General features: G+C 46.3%; 2 protein-coding genes across 11 annotated transcripts in view; one reads left to right on the forward strand and one right to left on the reverse strand.

Annotated features, from left to right (window-relative positions):
* Window positions 1-6482, forward strand: part of LOC117654250 — a 111961-nt gene extending 105479 nt beyond the window's left edge. For all 9 annotated transcript variants that reach the window (XM_034400602.1, XM_034400626.1, XM_034400628.1 and 6 more), the window contains 4 exons: window positions 787-1014; window positions 3066-3274; window positions 3347-3454; window positions 5491-6482. In XM_034400602.1, coding sequence (XP_034256493.1) covers window positions 787-1014; window positions 3066-3274; window positions 3347-3454; window positions 5491-6108 — 1163 coding nt within the window. In that variant the 3' untranslated portion in view covers window positions 6109-6482. The remainder of the gene's footprint in view (window positions 1-786; window positions 1015-3065; window positions 3275-3346; window positions 3455-5490) is intronic.
* Window positions 6396-20762, reverse strand: LOC117654257 (pickpocket protein 28-like). 2 transcript variants are annotated; one of them, XM_034400656.1, is made up of 14 exons: window positions 20720-20762; window positions 20591-20642; window positions 19274-19501; window positions 18240-18515; window positions 17331-17430; window positions 16831-16991; window positions 15702-15897; window positions 14823-15008; window positions 13146-13230; window positions 13002-13061; window positions 12003-12189; window positions 11546-11637; window positions 8690-10026; window positions 6396-7957 (listed from the first exon to the last, which is right to left on the reverse strand). In XM_034400656.1, exons 2-13 carry the CDS (start codon window positions 20626-20628, stop codon window positions 9788-9790), a joined length of 1848 nt encoding a protein of 615 aa, XP_034256547.1. In that variant the 5' UTR covers window positions 20629-20642; window positions 20720-20762; the 3' UTR covers window positions 6396-7957; window positions 8690-9787. The 2 variants fall into 2 exon arrangements, with proteins under 2 accessions (XP_034256547.1, XP_034256548.1); XM_034400657.1 differs by lacking the exons at window positions 20591-20642; window positions 20720-20762 and adding an exon at window positions 20005-20123.
* Between the last annotated feature and the right edge of the window lie 955 nt (window positions 20763-21717).

A 21717-nucleotide genomic window follows, 5' to 3' on the forward strand; every position in this document is an offset into this window, starting at 1 on the left:
TTTTGTCTCACGCTTTGCAAAGTGTGAGCCAAGTTTGTCTCACGCTTGCAAGTGTGGGACAACGAAATCTCACACTTGCAAGTGTGAGACAGCTTGTCCCACACTTGCTGCCTATCGCTAGCTCTGTGGTTCAATGTCACGGGTCCCACGCTTGCAAGTGTGGGACAAATCGTGTCTCACACTTGAGACATTGATGTCTCACACTTGCAAGCGTGAACAAACATGGCTCACACATGTAAGCGTGAGGCAAAATGTCCCGCACCTACTAGTGATTGGCAGTGTATTAATCGATATCGTTCTTATTGCTCAATTTTAATAACTAATCGATTCCATAACAAAAGGTAAAACCCGTGCGTGGGGATGGCTGGGTGCCTGTAGGCCTATTGTTACTACCGGCTCATGAGAAAACAAGTTTTAACTCATTTTTTGACAAAGAGGATCCCAAAATCTGCAATTTTTATCGGATTTCCATAATCTGCTCGGCAAGTCAGCCCGTCCTGGTTCTAAGTGCTCTGTTTGTCATTTTGTTTCAACAAAACGCATTTATTGTTAGATATTTTTAAACAGTTTTGAGCTTTGGGACGCCAAGACCAGGCCTTGTCCACTTACCAATTAATTGAGTGACAACCAATTCATTTTTGCCGGGGCTTTGGACCAAGTAGACTTTTTGGACTAGACTTTTTTTCAGCGCAATTAGTCAAATAAAATCAGGAGCGACTTATGGGTTGCTGTAAGAAGTGGTCCCCGAAAATTGACTTTGCTCATAGTACTTTGCCCGGTGTGCAGGGCTGCCGCAGGCCTTGTTGGACCTCTCCGCCGCCGTGACCGACCCCACCGCCGCGTGCGCCGTGACGCTGCGCCGCGGTGCCGCTGGAGACGCGGCGTGGCGCTGCGAGGTGCGGCCCGCGAAGGACGACTCGTCCAGTCTGCTGCTGTGCGTGCTGGCGGCCAGCGGGCAGCTGCAGCAAGAGGAGCAGGCCGAGCAGGCGTCCGGGCAGGACGCCTCGCTCATAGGTAAGTTCGACTCTGAGTCCGTTGCAATCGCCTAATAACTTGTCCTGCCTGAGGAGTTTCTGACAACTCCTAACTGACAGCGTGAATCCGTAAACGTAACACGGACCGCTTGGTTCCGTAATACACTGCGCATAATTCGAGAATTCCTTAAGCTTGTTAATGTTATCCGATCTTAAATATCGGAATATGTCTGTCATTTTGATCTTGCCTGTTCATGCCGTCTGGTTTATCCCCCCCCCCCCCCCCCCCCCCCCCCCCCGCCCCTCCCTCCATACGCGGCCTTCGTTGGCTGAAAAGACCCCACCCCCCAAAGGGGGCCCCCAAACCCGGGCAAAAAATCGGTGTACACGGGTGAAAAAGTCTTTAAAAAAGTCACTAAAAGTAAAAAAAGTCAAAAAGTCACAAAAGTAAAAAAGTAACAAAAAAACCACAAAAAAGTACCCAAAAAAGCCCACAAAACAGCCTTTAAAAATGCCAAATTTCAATGAACGCTGGCGGAAAAGTAACTTTTTAAGACAAAAAAGTCATTTAAAGGTCAAAAAGTCATTTGAGGGGGGACCCTGGTGAAAAAATGACCAAAATTCCCAAAAAAAGTATTTTTAAAGTTCATAGATAAAAATGTGCATAGAAGGTTTCAGATTCAACAGGTTGTACACCTTTAAACTATGTTGGTAGTTCCTTCATTATTTGGAAAAAATAACATTGAGATCAGTTGTCGTTGGCTTATACGCTCAACTTCACAGCTTTGCTCAGTCGACAAAAAATTTTGTCGCAGAAAGACTTCCTGCGTTCCTGGTTGACAGCTACATGAGTCGTCTTGCATGGAATCTATTCATTGATGACTTATCGATAAATTTTAGTGACGGAATCTTGATATCAGCCCTACTTTTTTTAACACACACCTAAAAGCTTTAAAAAAAAGGCAAAAAATTCACTTTTTTCAAATGTTAGAATTTGAAAATTGACATCTCAGGACAGAAGTTGAAATTATAAATTCCGTCACTAAAGTCTCTTCTATACATCTTAAGGATAACCCAAAAAAATTTTCAAAACTTTCCATTCCAATGAAAGACGCAGTAAGATTTTTCCCCAACGCTCTAAGAAACACTAAAAAGCCACTTTTCTCAGAGACCGTTCAACATTTTGGATTGAATTTTGTTTTGTGAACTCACCATAATGAACCTAATAATCAAGCAAAGTTTCAACTTTCTGGGAGTATTTTAAAGCCTACTTAAAAGTTTCACCAGGGTCCCCCCTTACAAGTCAAAAAGTCATTAAAACGTGTGAAAGTGAAAATAGTTCCAAGGCAAAACAGTCGCAAAAAGTCAGACAAGATACTCAAAAAAGTCAAAAAAGTCAGTTTTGACTTTAAGTCAGTGTACGCTCGCCGGCTCGGTTGGGGACCCCTTGCCACCCGCTCTCATTCCAGGAACGTGACATCACAGATTCAAAACGCTACGAATATGGCACTTGTGGTGCATTGCACTGAGATTGTTGCACCATACGTGCAATGCCTCAGTCATATTGCACCTTACGTGCAATGCGTCTCGAAAATGCCCTATGCCAAATGCATGGGCATGGGAAGCCAATTGCGCTTCATTGTGCAATGCTTTTGCATTGCTCGAATTGACGCTATTTTCATAACGTTTAGTGATCACGTTGAAATAAATGTGACAAAATTTTACGCTCCTTTTAAGATTGTGTCGTGTCACATTCGTTTGATGTAAATCGCCTAAATCGGCCGCCATTTCTCATTCTGTAAACCCTACAAACTATGTTTGGGGTTTCCTTACGAAGGCAGGCAGCTCTTTATGACAAAATATTTTAATATTCGCCACAAATTAGCCTATTCACATTCAAACGAATGTGACTCAACGCTCCCAGGAACGTATTTTTTTTGTCACATTCGTTTCAACGTGAGGTCACGTTACCTTATAGAATTCCCGCGTTCAATTTGAATGCCTGGTGCGGCTTGCATCTGGTTAGCACGCAGCGATTGCCTGACACCTTGTCTGACAGCGGTCTTTTGCTCGGTTCCTCGTGTTGTCCAGCGCCAGGTTGGGTGGAGACCAGCAACCAGGCCGATCCTCTATGTAGGGATCGGTGGCATAAGGGGTGCCGGGTAAAGACCGCCCACGGACTTGGTGCCATCTCGGAGGTCATCTCTGACAGGTACTCCACGGTAAAGGTGAAGATTGATCGCTCTGCGCAGCTTGTAGAAAGCTATTTCTACGACATGTGGCCAGTGCTAGACCCGTGGGTAAGTGCGTTGACCCGTCTCAAAACATTCATGCTATCGCAGTGCTTTTTCAGAATTGTCTGTCATGTGCAGGGCTTGATCTGTGAGGTGACTCCATCAGCTCTTGACGCGCTCGCCACAAGCAGCAGCACACAAACCAAGGACAAGGCGGATTTGTTGGCGAGTGAAAGTCTGCAGACGGTATTAAGCATTTGTTTCCTTTTTTAAGGTTTTGAACCCTATGTTAAGATTTGTTTACTAACGGTGCTAGTGAGCTTAGACAAACTGTTTTTACCCCGTAACATAATAGACTTGAATCTATACCGTCAAGTCCCCTAAATGTGGACACGAACCCTAAAGTGGGACATTTTGATTATTTTCTCTATTTTAGGCTGTAAACGGCCAACGCGTGGATATTTTGCGAGGTAAAAAAATTTTTTTTAGACGGTAGGACCCCTCCGAGACCATATCCGCAGAGAGTGTCTTGTTCCCGCTCATACCCCCTCCCCGAAAAAATCTTGAAAATTGGAATTTGATGCAGAAAAAAAGAGAAGTTTTTTCAGACGTCTAAGCGCGGATTCGGGGCTTCGAGCCGTTGATGCTCGGACCATTCTAGACTTCAGACATGTTGTAGCGCGTTCTTTTATCTACAAGATGCACTTTAGAAAATTTGTTTCCGATGCTTCGTTTTACGGTGGGAAGCAATCTTCTAAGGAGCTGCAAAGTGGGACACATGAATTTTCTTCGTTTTTTTTAAAGGGTTTTTACCGATTCAGAGGCGTTACATTCACCTCCAGCGTCCTACAAACGCCGCCTGGGCCATATTAGGTTGCCAGGTCGGTTTGGAGGCCCAGGCGTCGCGCAAGTACGGTTCGGTACGCTTTAAGCCAGCACAAAATTTAGTTAAAGTTTGAAAGCAATGCTTCCTCTTTTGGGTTTACCGACAAAGATATCGTTATCGACCATAAAACAAACCGAGGGGGCCACCACTCTCATTTCAGGCGTACACAAGATTACGGGATTACGGTACATTTACCAGGGATTACGCGTGAAATTTTCGAAAATTGGTTCGAAAACATTGAAAAATAGCTCAGAAACGTTGAAAAAAAGACGAAAAACGTTTAAAAATGACAGAATTTTGTCAAGGATTACGTGATTACGCCATGGATAACCAGAGATTACCAGCCAATTTGTACTCAGGATTACGGGGGTGGTGGCCCCCTCGAAACAAACCTTGCGTAAAAATAGTTTTTGAACAAAAAATGTTTTAGAAAAAAGTTGCAGGGCGAACGGTTTTCAAATTTCAAAATTTCAACCTCTAATTCTTGCCGTGCATTTCGAAGCTTATAAAATACGACCTGAGCAAAAAATTTCATAAAATGCTTTTGGTCAGAAATTAAATTTTAAGGCCATTTTGTTTTATTGGTTTTCGCCGTATTTCAATTGGTTTAGGCGTTACGGTGGTTTCTAATTTAAATATATCTAGGAAATCTTATTGATTGAAGAGGCTCATATCTGCTTAACCAGTCGAGATATCGAAAAAGACTTCAGAACCAATCTTGCCTCAAATTAAATTTAGAAAATAATACCTTTTATGAATTTTTTTGCTACTGCAGTTTTAGGGCGAAAAAGATTGAACGTGTCCCACTTTAGGGGACTTTGGCTCCTGAATTGGGACACGGTTCTTGCTGCTCCTACTGGAGCCCCATGGGCTGAAAAATTTTTTGTTTTCGGTAAAAGACGTGTTTTGACATGACGATTCTTAAATCCCCGGCGATTTTCGGTGTCATCGTTATTCTGTGAATAACAGACGATTATCCGTAAAAATCGTTCCACTTTAGGGGACTTGACGGTATTTTTAAAAGAAGGTTCATGTTTTTTTAATTGAGCTGGAGTTTTGACACAATTGTATAAAGAACTCCGTACGGAAGGCGGGTCAGCATTATTACATGCCTTCCCTGCGCCATACTTTGCAAAGTGTTCAACTTTTTCCAAGTCCCTTCGTTGCACCTGAAAAAGCGTACTATTGCTCACAACATGAACATCGTGCTCTAGCATCAAACAAGCAAAACTACACTGCAATCATAACTGTACTAAGCACACACTTACAAAAGTACAGTGTATTTCAATCACAACCCTGAAAATGAGATTCATTTCCTAGCGGTTTATTTCGTTGGATATCCGTGAGCCTCTCCGCCCACCGTTGGGCAGGCACTGACGCCACCCCTCCTCCACAGGTGCTGACCCTGACCGGCCTGGACTGCTCCACGTCGGCTCCGTTCTGCCAGCAAGTGCTGCAGCGGGTTGCGCCCCGCCTGGAGCGCCTGCAGCTCGTGCGCCCCCAGCAGCAGCACGTGGACCAGGCCCTGGCGATGCCTCGCCTGCACAGCCTGGCCCTGGTGGACGTCAAGAAGGAGTGGCTGCCGAAGGTGGTGGCGATGGAGTCCCTGCGCTTCCTGGAGCTGCACTGCAAATTCGAGGACGCCCTGGCCGACCCCCTGCCCGTCTTCTCGCGCCCCGCGCCGCCTGCAGGCCTGCGCTGGCTGCGCTGTGGCTTCTACCCGCTGCGCGCCGCCCTGGCCTTGGCGCGCGCGCACGCCGACACCCTTGAGGAATTGCAGCTGGTGGCGGACACAAACAAGCCGTACGGGTGCCCCGACCTGGCGCTGGAGGTCAAGCTCTGCGGCCTCAAGCGTCTGAAGCGGTTGGTGCTTCAGCGTGTGAACGCATACGGATCTCTCTGTGGGCATGAATATTGTCAGTCGCAGAAACTCGCTCTCTGGAACATGTTTGTTGGATGCGGCGCTACAGTGGAGGTGCTGTGTTCGCGGTGTGACGTCAGTTCTATGCCTTAAGCTCCACCCCCGGCCCCCTAACATAGATTGAGTTTATTTTGTAAGTAATCTGAATGTCATATTGATGCTAATTTGTACATGATCATTGTAAGCGCAGTTTATGCAAGGTTTTTATTTTTTTAGAGCTTTTAATTGTTTTCTAATTTATTTTCTTACGTGATTAAAACTGGGAACTGTGCAAGAAAATAATTTTGTTTTTTCGTGGAAAATTTAGGCGGTGCTCCAGCCTCATTTGCGCACTCCTCTTGCTGGTATTTTTTTCGAGGATAGAAATTATCACGTCAATCTAGCGTTACTTAAGTATTTATTGTATTGTCGAGGTATATCGGCAAAGAACGATGAGTATAAATATACGCACTTAAATTACAGACGAAGTTTGGTGTTTTTATATTGTTTTTTAATAAACAGCGTGGGAAAATTGTCGGCGATGCGTGAACTACAGATGATGGAGAAAGCGTCAAATGTCTACGACAAATGTCACATTACTTACTGCACGCTGTCGTGCGTGGGTATTCTTTGAGCTTAAAATCATGGAAGTTGCGCACGAATTTAGGACAATTTCAGACAATCACGTCGGCATGTACGAATCCTTCGGCCTCGGTTTCTCAACTTAATCCTCTAGAATGTAGAAGACACTGCAAATCCACGTGTGGGATAGTCCCACACCTCTGCACGTGAGGACATTTTCGGTCCACGCTTAAGGGGGCAGTAGCACTTGGTACACGCTTTTTCAATATTTATCGATTTTTCTGTTTGCACCTCAATAAAACAGACTAGCAAGAATGCTAGAGACAAACGTCGATAACCATGTAAAAGATCAAACTTTTTGCAACAATTTCAAAATAAATATTTTTGTTTTAGCGTTAAGGGAGGCATTTATATGAGGGACGTAGACAATGTCTTCAAAATCAAATCATACATGGGTTCACTGCGCGCAAGATTTCAGCCAAAGTTTTCAACTTTTTATCAATCGGTAAAGTGCATAAAAAAGCATAAAAGTGCCTACAAAATGAAAAGGGTCATTTTTCACAAATTTTCCATTGAATGAATTTTTCTTGTTCGATACTAAATATCTAGCAGTATTTTTCGTCCGATAATAACTCCCGTGGTTCATTTTGTAGGCAATTTTATGCTCTTTTTTCTGCACTTTACCGATTGAAAAAAGTTGAAAACTTTGGCTGAAATCGTGCGCTCAGTGACACCATGTATGATTTTGCAGACCTTTCTTACGTCCCTCATATAAGTGCCTCCCCTAATGCTAAAACAAAATATTTTTTTTTGAAATTGTTGCAAAACGTTTGATCTTTTATATGGTTACCGCCGTTTGTCTCTAGCATTCATGCAAGTTTCTTATATTGAGGTGGAAACAGAAAAATTGATAAAAATTGAAAAAGCGTGTACCAAGTGCTACTGCCCTCTTAAGTAGGAGAGACTTGCAAGTGACGGATAGACCGACTCGCACGCTCATCTGCACTCTCAACCTCTTACCGAATTCATCGTCAGTAACCAGGTTCTGTTGCCTACAACAATAATATGTAGCGATTTCCTCTTAGATACGCACAATTTACCGCATAAAATTATGCAGGAATTTTTTTTATCAATAAGTATTAATTAACAAGTAAACAATAATTACAAAAGCGAAAAGCACCTATTATTGTTGCACAAATTACTAGAGGTGCTACTGACAATGTGTCAATACCATGTACTAAATGTCAATAGCGAGGCTGAGAATGTGTCCCACAATTTCAAGAGTGGCACATACGTGGTTCTCATTTAAGCGTGTACCAAAATGTCCCAGGCGCACAAGTGCGGGACTTGGATTTGCAGTTTTATTCACACGCTACTGCACCTGGGAAACGTCGGGACGTACCCCCGTCGGGACGTTCCCCCCTGTTTTATAGTATTTCTTACAATATATTTAATGAAGAAATATATTGGGTGGATATTATTTTAATTCACTCTGGAATAAACAGAAATAATCGTCCGTCGTCCCAGAAATATTTAAGAATATTTTTTAGATAGTCAAAATATTTTTCTCTATCTAATGAGCTACATGCGGAGTTTCTCGCAAGGTCTGTCACAAGTAGACGAAGAGCTGGCGCGAGCATTGTAGACCTGTCACGACATCTGATCTGTTGTAAGTAGACTAAAATCAATCGCGAGATAAGATCTATCACAAATAGATTAAAATCTGTCGCGAGTAGAGTAAGATCTAACACGACGTAAGATCTGTTGCGAGTAGCGTAAGATCTGTCGCAAGCCCGTTAGGTTTGGTTAAGACAGGTTGGACCCTTTAGTGTCAGAGTTTTCGGGAAGCCATCCGTCGGTCCGCATGCGCATCTACCCCGCACCACCATTAGAAATTCCGCATGCAGCTCGAGGAGAGAAGAGAATATTTTGATTATTACAAACATATGTAAAAAATACTCCTAGGACGACGGGTGATTATTTCTGTTAACTCGAGAAGAATATAAAAAAATATCCATCCAATATAAATATTCAATAAATATATTGTAAGAAATACTAATAAAACAGGGGGGGAACGTCCCGACGGGGGTACGTCCAGGCCGTGCCCCTGCACCTCACGAGCTCAACACTGAAAATCGAAAGGTGAGACACCTTTGACCGACAAAGGGTGGTATATTTGTTTTACCAAAATTCTTTAAAAGAAACAAGAGCCGGTCTCGCTGATGTCTATTTGCCGGTCATTCTTTGAAGTAACGCCCTTTTTCGGCGATATTTTTGATCACCTAACATTGGGGGCGGCTCATTGTGCCTACCAAAAAAGCGTCTACCATTAAAATATTAATATTTCTAATAAACATGCCTTTTTGAAAAAAGCGACTAACTTTAAACATAAAAATATTGAATAAAAATATTGAATAAAAATATTGAATAAAAATATTGAATAAAAATATTGAATAAAAATATTGAATAAAAATATTGAATAAAAATATTGAATTAAAATATTATGCTGCTGTTCATGGTGGACGGAGCGCGCATAATGTAAGATCTGCCGCGCTAGAGAAGGATCTGTTGCGGGTAGCGAAAGATCTGTCACGTTAGAGAAAGATCTGTTGCGGGTAGCATAAGATCTGTCGCGTTAGAGAAAGATCTGTTGCGGGTAGCGAAAGATCTGTCGCGTTAGAGAAAGATCTGTTGCGGGTAGCGAAAGATCTGTCGCGTTAGAGAAAGATCTGTTGCGGGTAGCATAAGATCTGTCGCGTTAGAGAAAGATCTGTTGCAGGTAGCGAAAGATCTGTCACGTTAGAGAAAGATCTGTCACGAGCCCGTTAGGTTAGGTTAGGTTTGGTTAGGATAGGTTGGACCATAGTTTTCACTTCGACATGATCGAATATTTTTATTCAATATTTTTATTCAATATTTTTATTCAATATTTCTATTCAATATTTTTATTGAATATTTTTATTGAATATTTTTACGTTAGCCGCTTTTTTAAAAACAGCTAGTTGGTTAAAAATATTAATATTTTATTGGTAGACGCTTTTTTGGTAGACACAATGACGCCATCTCCTAACATTGGTTAGATGCCTCACCCTTTCAATTTCGGTTATTCAAACGTCATTCAACTGTCATCCCTTCTTAAACTTTCTAAGAATCAATTCTTCGCGTAGAGAATCAATAAAGCGGGCTAGCGAAAGAGCTGGTACGGTTTAGGCTAAATCTTGTGCTCCGGCTCGAGGGCCGGCGCGCTGGCCAGCTTCTGCTGCTTCTCGACGTCGAAGGGGTCGACCAGGGCCACGTTGCCGAGCGCCGCCAGCTCGGCGATGGCCTTGGTGCGCTTGCGGTGCGCGCGGTGCACGTTGCACCACAGGCGGATGGTGAGGTAGTACACGATCTCGATGAGGCTGATGAGGCTGAAGCCGCTGAACAGGCCCAGCAGACCGCCGCAGTTGGCTGCCAAAATAAAAAGGTCACTCTCAAAACGTTACAACCACTCTAAATTTACTATGTAGGTTTTTCTGCGCGCCAATGCACGAAATTAAATATGCACTTCGTACACACTATATGTCTTGGTACTTTTTTTGTCCCATGAATGATGCAATTTTAAGCACATCCGGTGGTGATGCAATTTTGTGTCCGCCAGGTGGGACAAATTGTCTAGTGAAAGTACAATTTGCAGCGGGCGTCGGACAAAATGTGTCGCCAGACGGGAACAAAATTGCATAAGCGTGGGATGTGCTTAAAATTGCATAAATCGTGGGACAGAAAAAGGCCCATGACATTTAGAGTGTAACGCACAAATTTGTGGGCAACAATGCACGATTCTCTGCATATTCGCGCACGAAATCGTGCACTGTCCGCACTGTCGCGCACAAATTCGTGCGTTACAAATTGCATGTTAAATTTCGAGCACTGGCGCGCAGAAAAACCTACAAAATAATTAAGTGTGTTGTACACAGTTATTAACTTAGAACTTCGTTTTAGCCCTTTCAAAGACAATCAGCTTGTTTCGACAAAGAATTTTTAACGAAGTATTTTGAGCACACAAGCTTATTGGCTGAGCGATAGCGAAGCCTGTTACTCCAGTGCGGTTGAAAAGTTTTTTCTGTCTGTCTGTGTGTCTGTCTGTGTGTGTGTGTGTACACTACTCCTCCTGAACGGCTCGGCCGATCTGGCTGAGATTTTGCAGGCTTATTTGGTATGTTCTTGGCTCGGCACACGCGAAATTTCACAATCCTAGCTCACGTGGTTCAGTTTTTATAGCCGAAAAACACCTAAAAAATGGCGAAAAATCGAGTCTTCTGCAGGCAGATCACTTCTGTCTTGAAGAAAGGGGGGTCTGGGGGCTCCGCCCCCCAGCCTCGCCAAGTTAAAATGTTACAAGGGTCAAGATCGTGTTATCTGTAGATGAAGCAACTCTTTCTTGAATTAAGGGGGGTCTGGGGGGCGGAGCCCCCCAGCATGCAACACGTAAGAAGTAACCGACGAGGGACAAGCCAATGCCTGCCGAAGGCAGGCTAGCGCCGCAGGCCAAGGTAGGTACGCCAGGCGCGGATTGGAGGAACAGGCCGCGAGACATCGCGATGCCTGTTACGACAAGACGCGGTCCGGCGTAAACCTACCTTGTAAAGACAATGCTCCGTAGTTCACGAACTACTAATTCGTTTATCAAACGAAAAAGTTTGTGCTTCTCACAACTCTGAGCATGCGCAGTTTTTAGTTCAAAAATATATTGAACTGGGCACATATGTACCCAGAATGTCGCACGGAAAAGCATGCACTTGCCACATTTTGTGCTATACCACCTACGTGCACGAATTTTACAGAGGAATTCAGTGTGCAAGAAGCTCGTGACAAATTTGTCACCGTTTTCAGGTCTCAGAAATCTGATCTATGGCGTTGTATCATAAAGGGAGACCAATATTTAAGTGTGTGAATAAGCGATTAATTTTAAGTTTGGAATATATCGTACCGAGGAAGTCGGTCTGGCCGTACAGCTCGCTCCTCCGGCTGGTGATGAACTGCGTGTCTTTGAAGTAGATGGACACGCGGGACATGGCCATCCTAGAATGCAGTAGAGGGAGTGTTTATTCATTTTCCAAGTAAAGAGATTTCACTTCAAACCCAACTGTCTACTATGAAGTACGAATGCACGCACTTAATGTGTTTATACAGCGTTGGTATGCATTTGTAAGTGTTTACTTAGTGGACAGTCAGGTCGTAAAGGAAATGGCTACGTCACAACTCTCATTCCAGGAACGTGACATCACGTTGAAACGAACGTGACAATGTCACGTTCGTTTGAGCATTGTGTCACATTCGTTTATGTGTGAATTGGCCCAAAACCAGTTTGTTCACATTCAAACGAACGTGACACAATGCTCAAACGAACGTGACATTTTGTCGTTCCTGGAATGAGAGTGACTGACCCTTCGTCCGCCTCGCTGACGTTCATGCGGTACACGCCGAAGACGTTCTCCCACTTGAAGTCGGCCTGGCTGGTCTGCGCGTCGTACTCCAGGGAGGTGCAGGCGGGCAGGCAGTGGCAGTCATCCGCCGCGATGCGCCCGTCCTTGCGCTCCAAGTCCCTCATGATCTCGTGCCGCACCAGGCTCTCTGCAAGCCGAGTTCAGTTCGGGAAAGGCGCGAAAAGAAAAAGCCGAACGAAACAACGCAACAAACTGAATTGTGTACTTCGTTTGCATCCAGAAGTGCACTCTAAATGGTTGTACAGTGAAGGTTCTCCGGTAAAAATGTTCCATATTATGGTGCCGCAGCTGACTTCGTAACATACCATTGAGAATTCACTGTCCCTTATAGAAATTTTGAGGAGTTTCGTTGGAGAAAATCTTCACCATAATACCTAGGTGCAACCTTTCACCGTAAGAAATTTACAGTGTGCATTTGCAAAGTACTCTGTACACTTACAGATGAGTGTTAGGTCAAGTATACACGTACACTCAGGTGCATTCTTATCACGTTATGCATCTGCAAGTGTAGCAAGCACGCGTTTGTTGGTGTGTACTTGCAAGTGTGCAGCTGCTTTCTGGTGAAGCAAGGCCATAAAGAACTATGCACTATCAGAGCTTGAACGGTCTGCGTCCATGCACGGTAAAAACGGTACCTGGTTTTCCCAGGAGCCCTATGGCGAAGACATAGGCGATTTCCAGGGGGTTCCTGGGAAAACCAGGAACCGTTTTCACCGTGTGGAACGGCGTAAATGGGTTTAGGCATGGTTTATGCCCTTGGAAGGGGTGTCAATTGGTAATGTACTTCTGGGCAAAATTTTAATGCCCTTTCAAAGGCGTTATGCCTTATTACCCCTGGTAAGGGCGTGTTAGACTGTCATGTCTTGAAGGGCTTAGGTTATATGCCTTTGTTTTGTCAGTTTAACTAAATGCAAACTTTCAAGTTGTAAGTGAACGCACCGGTCGCGTTCTTGAGGCAGTTGGAGCTGCCAGACCCGCAGATGGGGATGTCTCCTGATCCTGAAACACGGAGTTTTACAAGTTGATTCAGTCCCTGCGCGTGGGTGGTGCTTTCAATCACACACGGAAACGGAAGGCACTTACTTGGCATGTAGAACGCAGCGCACTGGCACATTTTCAGTGTGTAGTTCGTGGAGCACTCAAGTTCGCAGTTTTTCTGCGTGTAGACCTAAGAAGAGCAAAATCACCATGAAATTTCACTGTTATGAGGTCATATTTTCTTTGTGACGCGTTTGAATCGCGTCACGTTCGTTTCAATGTGGGCCAAAAAGCCTCGATTGTACAATGGAAATGTGGGTGGAAAGAGCGGGGGAAAAGGGGGTGGAAAGTATTCGAACGTCTTATAATAGTTCTGTCAGATTATGTGACGTCACGTTGCTGCACGCTAAAAACGTTACGAAATATTTTGTTTTTTAAACGAAGAAAAGTTCGTAAATCACAAAGTATTTTCATTGTAAGCTCATGTATGCTCAAAATACTTTGTGATATCACGCTATTTTCTTTGTAAGGTCTTAAATAGTTTGTAAAGATTTTCACAGCCTGGAATAGCAGTAACAAGTCCTCCCTGCTACGGTGTGGTGAGTTGGGTTCGTACGACTGCCGTGCTCGACTTGGCCGGTACACTGAAACCAAGAGGGGCTGGAAGGGACTGAAATTAGAATTGGAAAAGAGGTGTTCTACAACGCAATCTCTGCAAAAGTTTGACAGAATAGAGCTCCAGCAGCCCGCTTAAGGCGCGGAGTATCGCCGGACGGGCTTCCCTCTGTTCCACAGCAGGGGGTATCACCACCGCGACACGCGGTCTCTGGCGCGCGGGGTAACGCCAGCGCAGGCGCCGGTGGCCGTCTGCACACGATGTAGGAACGCTCCTACAGCGTTCCTACATCGCGGTCTGCAAGTCTGAGCTCCAGAGAGAAACAGGTGCATTGGTGCCGCCACCGGATGGTATAAGGACAGGATAAGGACAGGATTTCTTAAGGGAAAGGATTTCGTCAAATGTCGCAAGATTTCGACTGTTTTTACGGCCGAAATTGGCTTGTTTATGGCCTATCTTCAGGAAGATTTCAGATTTCCAGAGATTGACCATTTAATTGCACGAGTCACAACCGTGTCGATTTCAAGTCAAGAAGCCTCAAAACACAAGATTGTTTACACTGACATTTCTTTCGGGAGCCCTCACACTCATAAGGGTCTCCAAAGCTTTTGCTTCGTACCAAGGAAGAAAATGAAGGCTATGCCTTCATTGTTGTAGAATTTTGTAGAATTGCACTACAAACCTAACTGTCTACTAAGTACACGCTTTCAAATGCAAGTACACACTTACAAACGCCTATGCTTAGCATGGATTTGTAAGGCGCCAAGCATGCGCTTGTAAGTGGGTCGGGTACGTGCCAAGCATGCGTTTGTGAGTGTGTTACTTAGTAGACAGTTAGGTACACTGTAAATGTCTTACGGTGAAAGGCTGCACCAACATATTACGGTGGGGATTTTCTCCATAATAGCAACAAAATTCGTCAAAATATCTATAAGGTACAGTGAATTCTCAATGGTATGTTACAAGGTCAGCTGCACCACCATAATATGGAACATTTTCACCATAATATGGAGAATCTTCACTGTAGAACATTTAGAGTGTATGTAGTGTGCTGCGTATTTTGAAGAAATGTATCGTACTACGAATGACACAATTCTTTGCAGAATTCAAAATGCTTTCCTTTTCTTCGTGGACCCTTTCCTATGCACTGCATGAATATGGGTTACCTTGAAGTACCGGAGGTGCCGCTCGGACGGGAAGTAGCACTGCCGGCGCGAGGGCTCGTAGTCGCGGAGGCCGTCCGAGGTGGTCATCATGGATGGCTTGACGACCACCACCACCTCCTGGTTGAGCGGCGCGCGGAAGTACTGCTGGCCGATGCGAGGGATCTCAGCCGGGTTGTGCAGCAGCACCTACGAACATGAACATGATAGGCAAGGAAAATGACAGAGCACGGCAAAAGTACCGCCTGGGATTCCCAGGCGCATCATGGGAAAAAGGGCCTATTTTCCAGGCACCGCCTGGGAATCCCAGGCGGTGCTTTTGCCGTGAGACTCGTAACCAGGACTAAAATCGACCCCCTCATAAGAAAACCACCTTAACGCGCCAGGGCGCTGTTACGCTATCTTAGCTTAATAGGTTTTGTGTAAGGAGTTAAGATAGTGACAGCGCTGGGTAGTAAGGATAGCTTTCTGGGGCCCCGGCGAGTTCGAATAGTTTTCGTAAGAGGTGACGAAATGCGAGTCTTGTATTCTTTTTTACCCTAATTTGAATGGAGAATCATTTCATAGCGCTCATTTGGGTACACTGTGAATGTCTTACGGTGAAAGGCTGCACTAACATATTTTCATGGTGGAGATTCTCTCCATATTACCTACGAAATTCGTCAAAACATCTATAACATAGCATTGAGAATTCGTCAAAACATGAATTCACCTTAAGGTACAGTGAATTCTCAATGCTATGTTATGAAGTCAGCTGCACCGCCATAATATGGAACATTTTCACCATAATATGGAGAATCTTCACTGTACAACGTTAGGCCTAGGTTCCCGTGCCCCGATTCGGCACGAAACCACGCCGTGTCTGTGTCAGCGCGGCGTTACCTTGAAGCCTTGCACGGGGCCGCGGCAGAGGTAGTCGCAGTCCTGGGTGTAGGCCCGCAGCAGGATGAAGAGGCCGGACTTAGCGCCGTTGCCCAGCGCGCGCCGCGGGAAGGTCTCCAGGTCGGCGTCCTTGGGGTAGCCGTTCTCGAGGGTCCAGCCGTCGGAGGGCCGCCCCTCGCTCTCGTCGTACTGCACGCTGAGGGCGGGAAGGAGGATTGCAATCATCGCCTCCCTCTCTTTTTGACCCCCTCCCCTTCCCTTCTCTCTCCCCTTTCCCCCTTTTCCTGACGTTGGTCTAACCGAACCGTCCCGCGCACTGAGAAAACCTTACAAACTATTTCAGGTCTCACAAAGCGGAGCAGTTTGTTAGAATAAAGTATTTTGAGCATACGCAAGCTTACAAAGAAAATACTTCGTAATTTACGAACTATTTCTTCGTATAACAAAGTAAATTAGTTTGTATGTATGTATGCTCAAAATACTTCGTAAGGTTTTAAGGGTGCGTAATTTAGGTGGGACTGTCTTTAGAGACCGAACTCAAGTCAGAAAATAACTGCATGCGTTTTCCTGGGAGTGCATGTAAATGTTAAAAAGTCTGGACAGATCACAATTTTTAAAAATACATTTTTACTTCGGATATCGGGGAAACAAAGTCAAGGACAACAAAAAATGAACCGCGGTGTTGGCCCTGTGTGCACTCTCTTAAAAGCCAATGAAGCATTTGCTTCATTACTACGAAGAAAATGAAGGCGTTGTAGAATTGCTTCGTATTACGAAGAATTTTGCTTCATAACACGAAGCATTTCTTCGTAGATTTTACAATGCCTTCATTTTCTTCGTATTACGAAGCAATTCTTCGTAGAGTTTTTACTGTGTGTGGCAAGAACGATCTTTCACATTCACAAAATGATTGTTCACACTTCGCTGAGAAAACCTTACAAACTATTTTGGGCCTTACAAAGAAAAGTAGTTTGTATAACAAAGTATTTTGAGCATACATAAGCTAACAAAGATTATACTTCGTAATTTACGAACTATTTCTTCGTATAACGAAGTATTTTAGTTTGTTATATGCATGCTCAAAACACTTCGTAAGGTTTTAAGAGTGTTGGAAGGTTTCAACACTTACGCCGAGGGTGTGAAGAGTTCCGGGTTGCTGAGCATGTTGAACGTGTAGCACAGCCCCTCGTCCGACATGACGGGCGTGAACAGGTTCGACGACGAGCAATTCTCCAGGATGCCGCCCTGCCACTTGCAGACCATGATGACCTCCTCCATGGGTGGCGCCAGCTGTAACGACGCAGAGGAGCGTAGACCACGTTGCGCGAGGAAACAAATAGTGGGACAGTCACACTGTTTGGCGAGAACCGAAATGACTCACGCTTGCGAGTGAGAGACGCGGACAGTGTGCTCACTCGAGCAGCGCAAGGGGAAATCGGTGTACAAATCCAATGAATTTCAGTCGTATTTCGATGAATTTCTGGCAAAAGCAACTGAATTTTGAGAAGAATTTCAATGAATTACGATGAATTTCAGTGTATTTCAAAGGTTCGATGAATTTTGGCTGGAGTTATTTCCCCTTGAGGAGGCGTGATGTAGAAACTCCTCCCCGAGTGCAGTGCTCCTCACCTTCTTCAGGGCATCCATGCTGCCCTCCGTGACGGTTACGTTTCCCTCGGTGAACACGTGCTGGTCGCAGATGAGGGAAACAGCCTCGAACTTGTAGCGTCTGCAACAGAGAAGCATCATGGTGCCCCGCGCTACTCCACAAACCGTAATTTGTTCTCATTATGGAATGCAGGGAATGCAAACAAAACACTTTTGCAGCTAACGTTATTTCTATCTTGGCTTGGGGTTAAGTTATTTTTAGGGACGAACCCATCTAAAATTCAATGTAAGATAGGGTCATCTTTATTCGTAACTTTTTTTTATCCCTCCGTTTACTAGGTATACAGAAATAACGTCACTTTTAAAAGTAATGTTTGCGCGCCCAGGTACTCTATGGAAGAGTCTAGATCAGTACTGTGTGGGCGAGGTAAACTTTATCACCGAAATCCTTAGCCAAATTTGGGCGATAGAGGGTGCATCTGCTTCCTTCACAGCTTGACTGCTTTATCAGCCAAATTTGGGCAAGGAAGCCATCGCCCAAAATTTGGCGAGTAAAATGGTTCTCAGCCAAATTTAGCCAAATGGCTCTCGCCTAGATTTAGCCCCTAAATTTAGCCACTAAAATGGTTCTCGCCCAAATTTAGGTGGTGAAGAATGCCTCACCCAATTCTCTGGTCCTCACGCTAAATGTTGTGTACAATTTACGAGAAATTGCAGTTTTTTGTACAATTTTGTACAAAAATGGCGAAAAATGTGCAGTTTTTCGTACGAAAATTGTACGATAATTTCGTGTGCACCAAAAACTGTGATGTCTCGTACGAAATTTGTACAAATACATGAACAGCAAGTTCATGGCTCTTCCATTCTCAGTGTGCTGGGCACACATCGCAGTTTGTAGAGTTGCGGGAGCGCCCCTGGCCGCCAACGTACTCCTCGTCGTCGATGTCGCTGACGGTCGAGTCGTTGCCAGCCTGCGCCCGGAGGAAGTCGCCGTGGCGGTGGAACACGTCGGTGTAGTTGAACTCCCTCTGGCGCGACTTGGTCTCGGGGCACACGGACACGGCGGGGAAGGGCACGTCCCAGACGGGCGTGGACGTCTCGGCGAAGGACACGATGACGGGGGACGAGTCCCACTTGTTGTACACCTTGAGGATGAGGTAGAAGCAGCCCAGCAGGGACACGGCCAGCGACAGCACCCAGAACACTCTGGGCGGGGCAAAAGAGGGTCAGTGGAAGGAATACACACTCGGACTGACTTCCTTTTCTTGGCTTGCGTGGGATACACCGTTTTTCATCAATTTCTTGCTTGGTCTCCCACACTCTAAAAGTCTTATGGTGAAGATTCTCCATATTACGTTGGTGCTGCTGACTTCGTAACTTACAGTTCAAAATATTCATTGTACCTAACAGATATTTTGTCGAATTTCTTTTGTAATATGGAGAAAATCTACACCATAATATTTTGGTGCAGCCTTTCACCATAAGACATTTAGAGTGTAGCCAAATATGGGCGATGAAATGATTCTCACTCAAATTAGGGTGAAAGAATCTTTTAGCAATCGAGATATTTCGTGCAAATTCATACTCATAGATTTGATCTTATACAATTGTGTAAATTTTGTCAGAATGCCAGAAACCTGTCTGAAAACTTGATCAAAATTCACGCACCTCTGAAAGCTGAAAACTTGTTCTGACCTGTGGGAACTCAGGCCATCAAAATCAAGATAAGTTTTCTGAAGCTTTCGAAGGTGCGCGAACTTTGATCAGGGTTCCAGACAAGTCTCTGGCATTCTGCCAAAATTTGCGAGTATCTGCTATCACAAACACGGTAAAAACGGTACCTGGTTTTCCCAGGAAGCCTATGGTAGAGACATAGGCTATATCCAGGGAGTCCGTGGGAAAACTAGGAACCGTTTTCACCGTGAAGAGTAAAAACAGGGGACGATCCGCTGTTTGACTCGCACCTCTCGAAGCGCGTCCTGCCCTCCTCGACGAAGTAGCGCACGCCGTGGATGGCCGTGGAGTTGCAGTACTCCTTCCAGCTGGCCTTGAAGGTGAGCGCCGTCTGGTACACGCTGGACTCGCCGGAGACGGACCGGTCCTTCTTGGAGATGCGCGGGTTGCGGCGGCCGGCGCCGCCCTCGGGCTTGGACGACGAGTCCAGCATGGTGGGCGGGGTGTTCTCGCCCGCGCTGCGCATCGAGGAGACGACAGTGTAAGTATGGTGTAGGCAGTTCAGGCGATTCCGAGTCTAGTCCAGACTTCAGCTCCGACTTCAGCCCTCACTTCGAGACCCGACTCGAGCACCAGCCCTCCCAGGGAGAACAGAAATGTCAAAAGTATGTCAACATGACATCACAGCGAGCGATTTCCGTCAAAATTTGGACAATTTTTGACGTCATTTTAAGACTATCCAGTCCTCCATGAACTCTTCTCTCTTCCTAAAGCCGCTTGAGGTGCAAGAGTCGGGGCTGAACCCTGGGCTGAACTCAAGACGAAGCGTGAAGCCAGAGGAGGCTTGAAAGGACACACCCCCCCCCCTGACCCCTATAAAGCCGCCCGAAAATTACACGGTAAAAACGGTACCTGGTTTTCCCAGGAAGCCTATGGTAAAGACATAAGCCATTTCCAGGGAGTTCCTGGAAAAACCAGGAACCGTTTTGACTGTGTATAGGCAAAAGTCAACACTTTTTACCCTCCAAATGAGGCCAAATAGTGGCTCTCCCTCTTATGGGCCCACTCTGGATCCAATTCTGCTCAGGACTAACGCTGCAATCGGACTTTCCCAAGCTCAGTCATCGGTCTTTTGACGGCCCACCCGATCCGGAACACAAGCGTAAGGCGGGCGAGGATTTAATTATGATAATGCGTTAAATTCGGCACCAAATTAACGCGCCATCGGGTTGCGTGCGCGCGATGACACAGACGCACCCTCCCTCTCCGTGGGGATCGGCCCCCGCCCCACCCCGCCCCGTGGTCCTTCCCCGCGACCCCTCCGGGGCGCGCCGCGCCGCCGCGTCATGGGATGGGCGGTTCTGCGTAAGTGCAGCCCGCAAATTGGCTGGCTCACGCGCTTCAGGCGGAGGGCCCGCCGCGCCACGGGCGCCGACAGGCTTTGTCCCTGGGGACGCCGCGAAAACGACCGCCAGAGCAACGCGGCCGAGACCCCGCGTCGCGACCTAGCGCTATCCGTGCTGTTGTTTGTTTTTAAATTTAACGGCGACAAGCAAAAATAGCGCGCGGACTCGTGATTTTGCAGTGTGTAGACTGCAGCAACTCACCATCCCACGGCTGACTTGTTTCTCCTGAGGATGCCCATGATTGACGCACGTCCTGCAAAAACGAGAGGGCGAGGCACTTGTTGAGGTGCTCGGGAGACGCTTGCTGCTGCGGGTGCCCCGGGTACTCACGGCGGCGGCGTGGCGGCGCGCAGGGCTGGGTGGCTGGCCGCGCAGCCGGTCCTAACCAGACTGGCGCCGTGAGGGTAGGCAGCCCGTCGCCCAGCCGCGCCGTCAGAGCGGCGTGCCGACGCGGCGCCATGGTCCCCGCGGTCCTGGCGCTCCCCGCGGTCCCGGTGGCCACGACGACGGCGTCCTGGGGGGCCGCCGGGCGCACGCACCTCGCGCCCGGGCCGGGCCAGGCGCAGCCACGCGCAGCCACGCGGTGAAGGGCAAAGGCGCGGCGGCCCCGCCTAGGCACCCTGCGCTGTCCGTGAGCGCACACTGGGCCAGAAGACCGGTATGGAAGCGGTCAAAATCCCGGATTCGTTTTGAGCGAGGGGGCAACCACATTGAATGTTTGGGGACACAAGATTTCTTAAGGCTAAAGATTTCGTCGGATTTCGCAAGATTATAACCGATATTACGCTCAAAATTTGCTTGTTTATGGCCTTTTTAGGAGCAAGATTTCGGATTTCCAGAGATTTCTAGCTCTCAAGGACACAAGATTTCTAGAGTGGTTGCCCCCACGGTTTTGAGCTGCAAAGTCGCTGAAATGGGACTCGAACCGAGCGCGTGACCCCACCAATGGATTGCTCTCCGAACGAGGAATCCATCGGTGGGCTCACACGTTATTGGTTCGAGACCTTGTTAGCGACTCTGGAGCTCTAAACGCGTGTAGAGTTTTGGCCGCCGGTACCGGTCTTCTGGCCCACCGTGCAGCGACGGGCTCGGTCCTGATTGCCTGCAACTGCCGCTAGGAGGGCCGTAAAGCCTCGGCCAATCTCTTAGGGCTGGTCAGCCGGCCGGTGGTCGGGACGGTATGCAAAGAGGGAAGTGCAGTGAGACATTAGAAGAGCGCAAGGGCACGGAAGTCCACCCAGCAGTGCACTGAACACCCAAGTGTGCACACTGCTAGAAAAAAAGCCTCAACAACAAACGTCCAGGAATTCATAGCAAATTTTTTATCA

The sequence above is a fragment of the Thrips palmi genome, unplaced genomic scaffold (assembly GCF_012932325.1).
Source record: "Thrips palmi isolate BJ-2018 unplaced genomic scaffold, TpBJ-2018v1 HiC_scaffold_10, whole genome shotgun sequence".
NCBI lineage: Eukaryota > Metazoa > Arthropoda > Insecta > Thysanoptera > Thripidae > Thrips > Thrips palmi.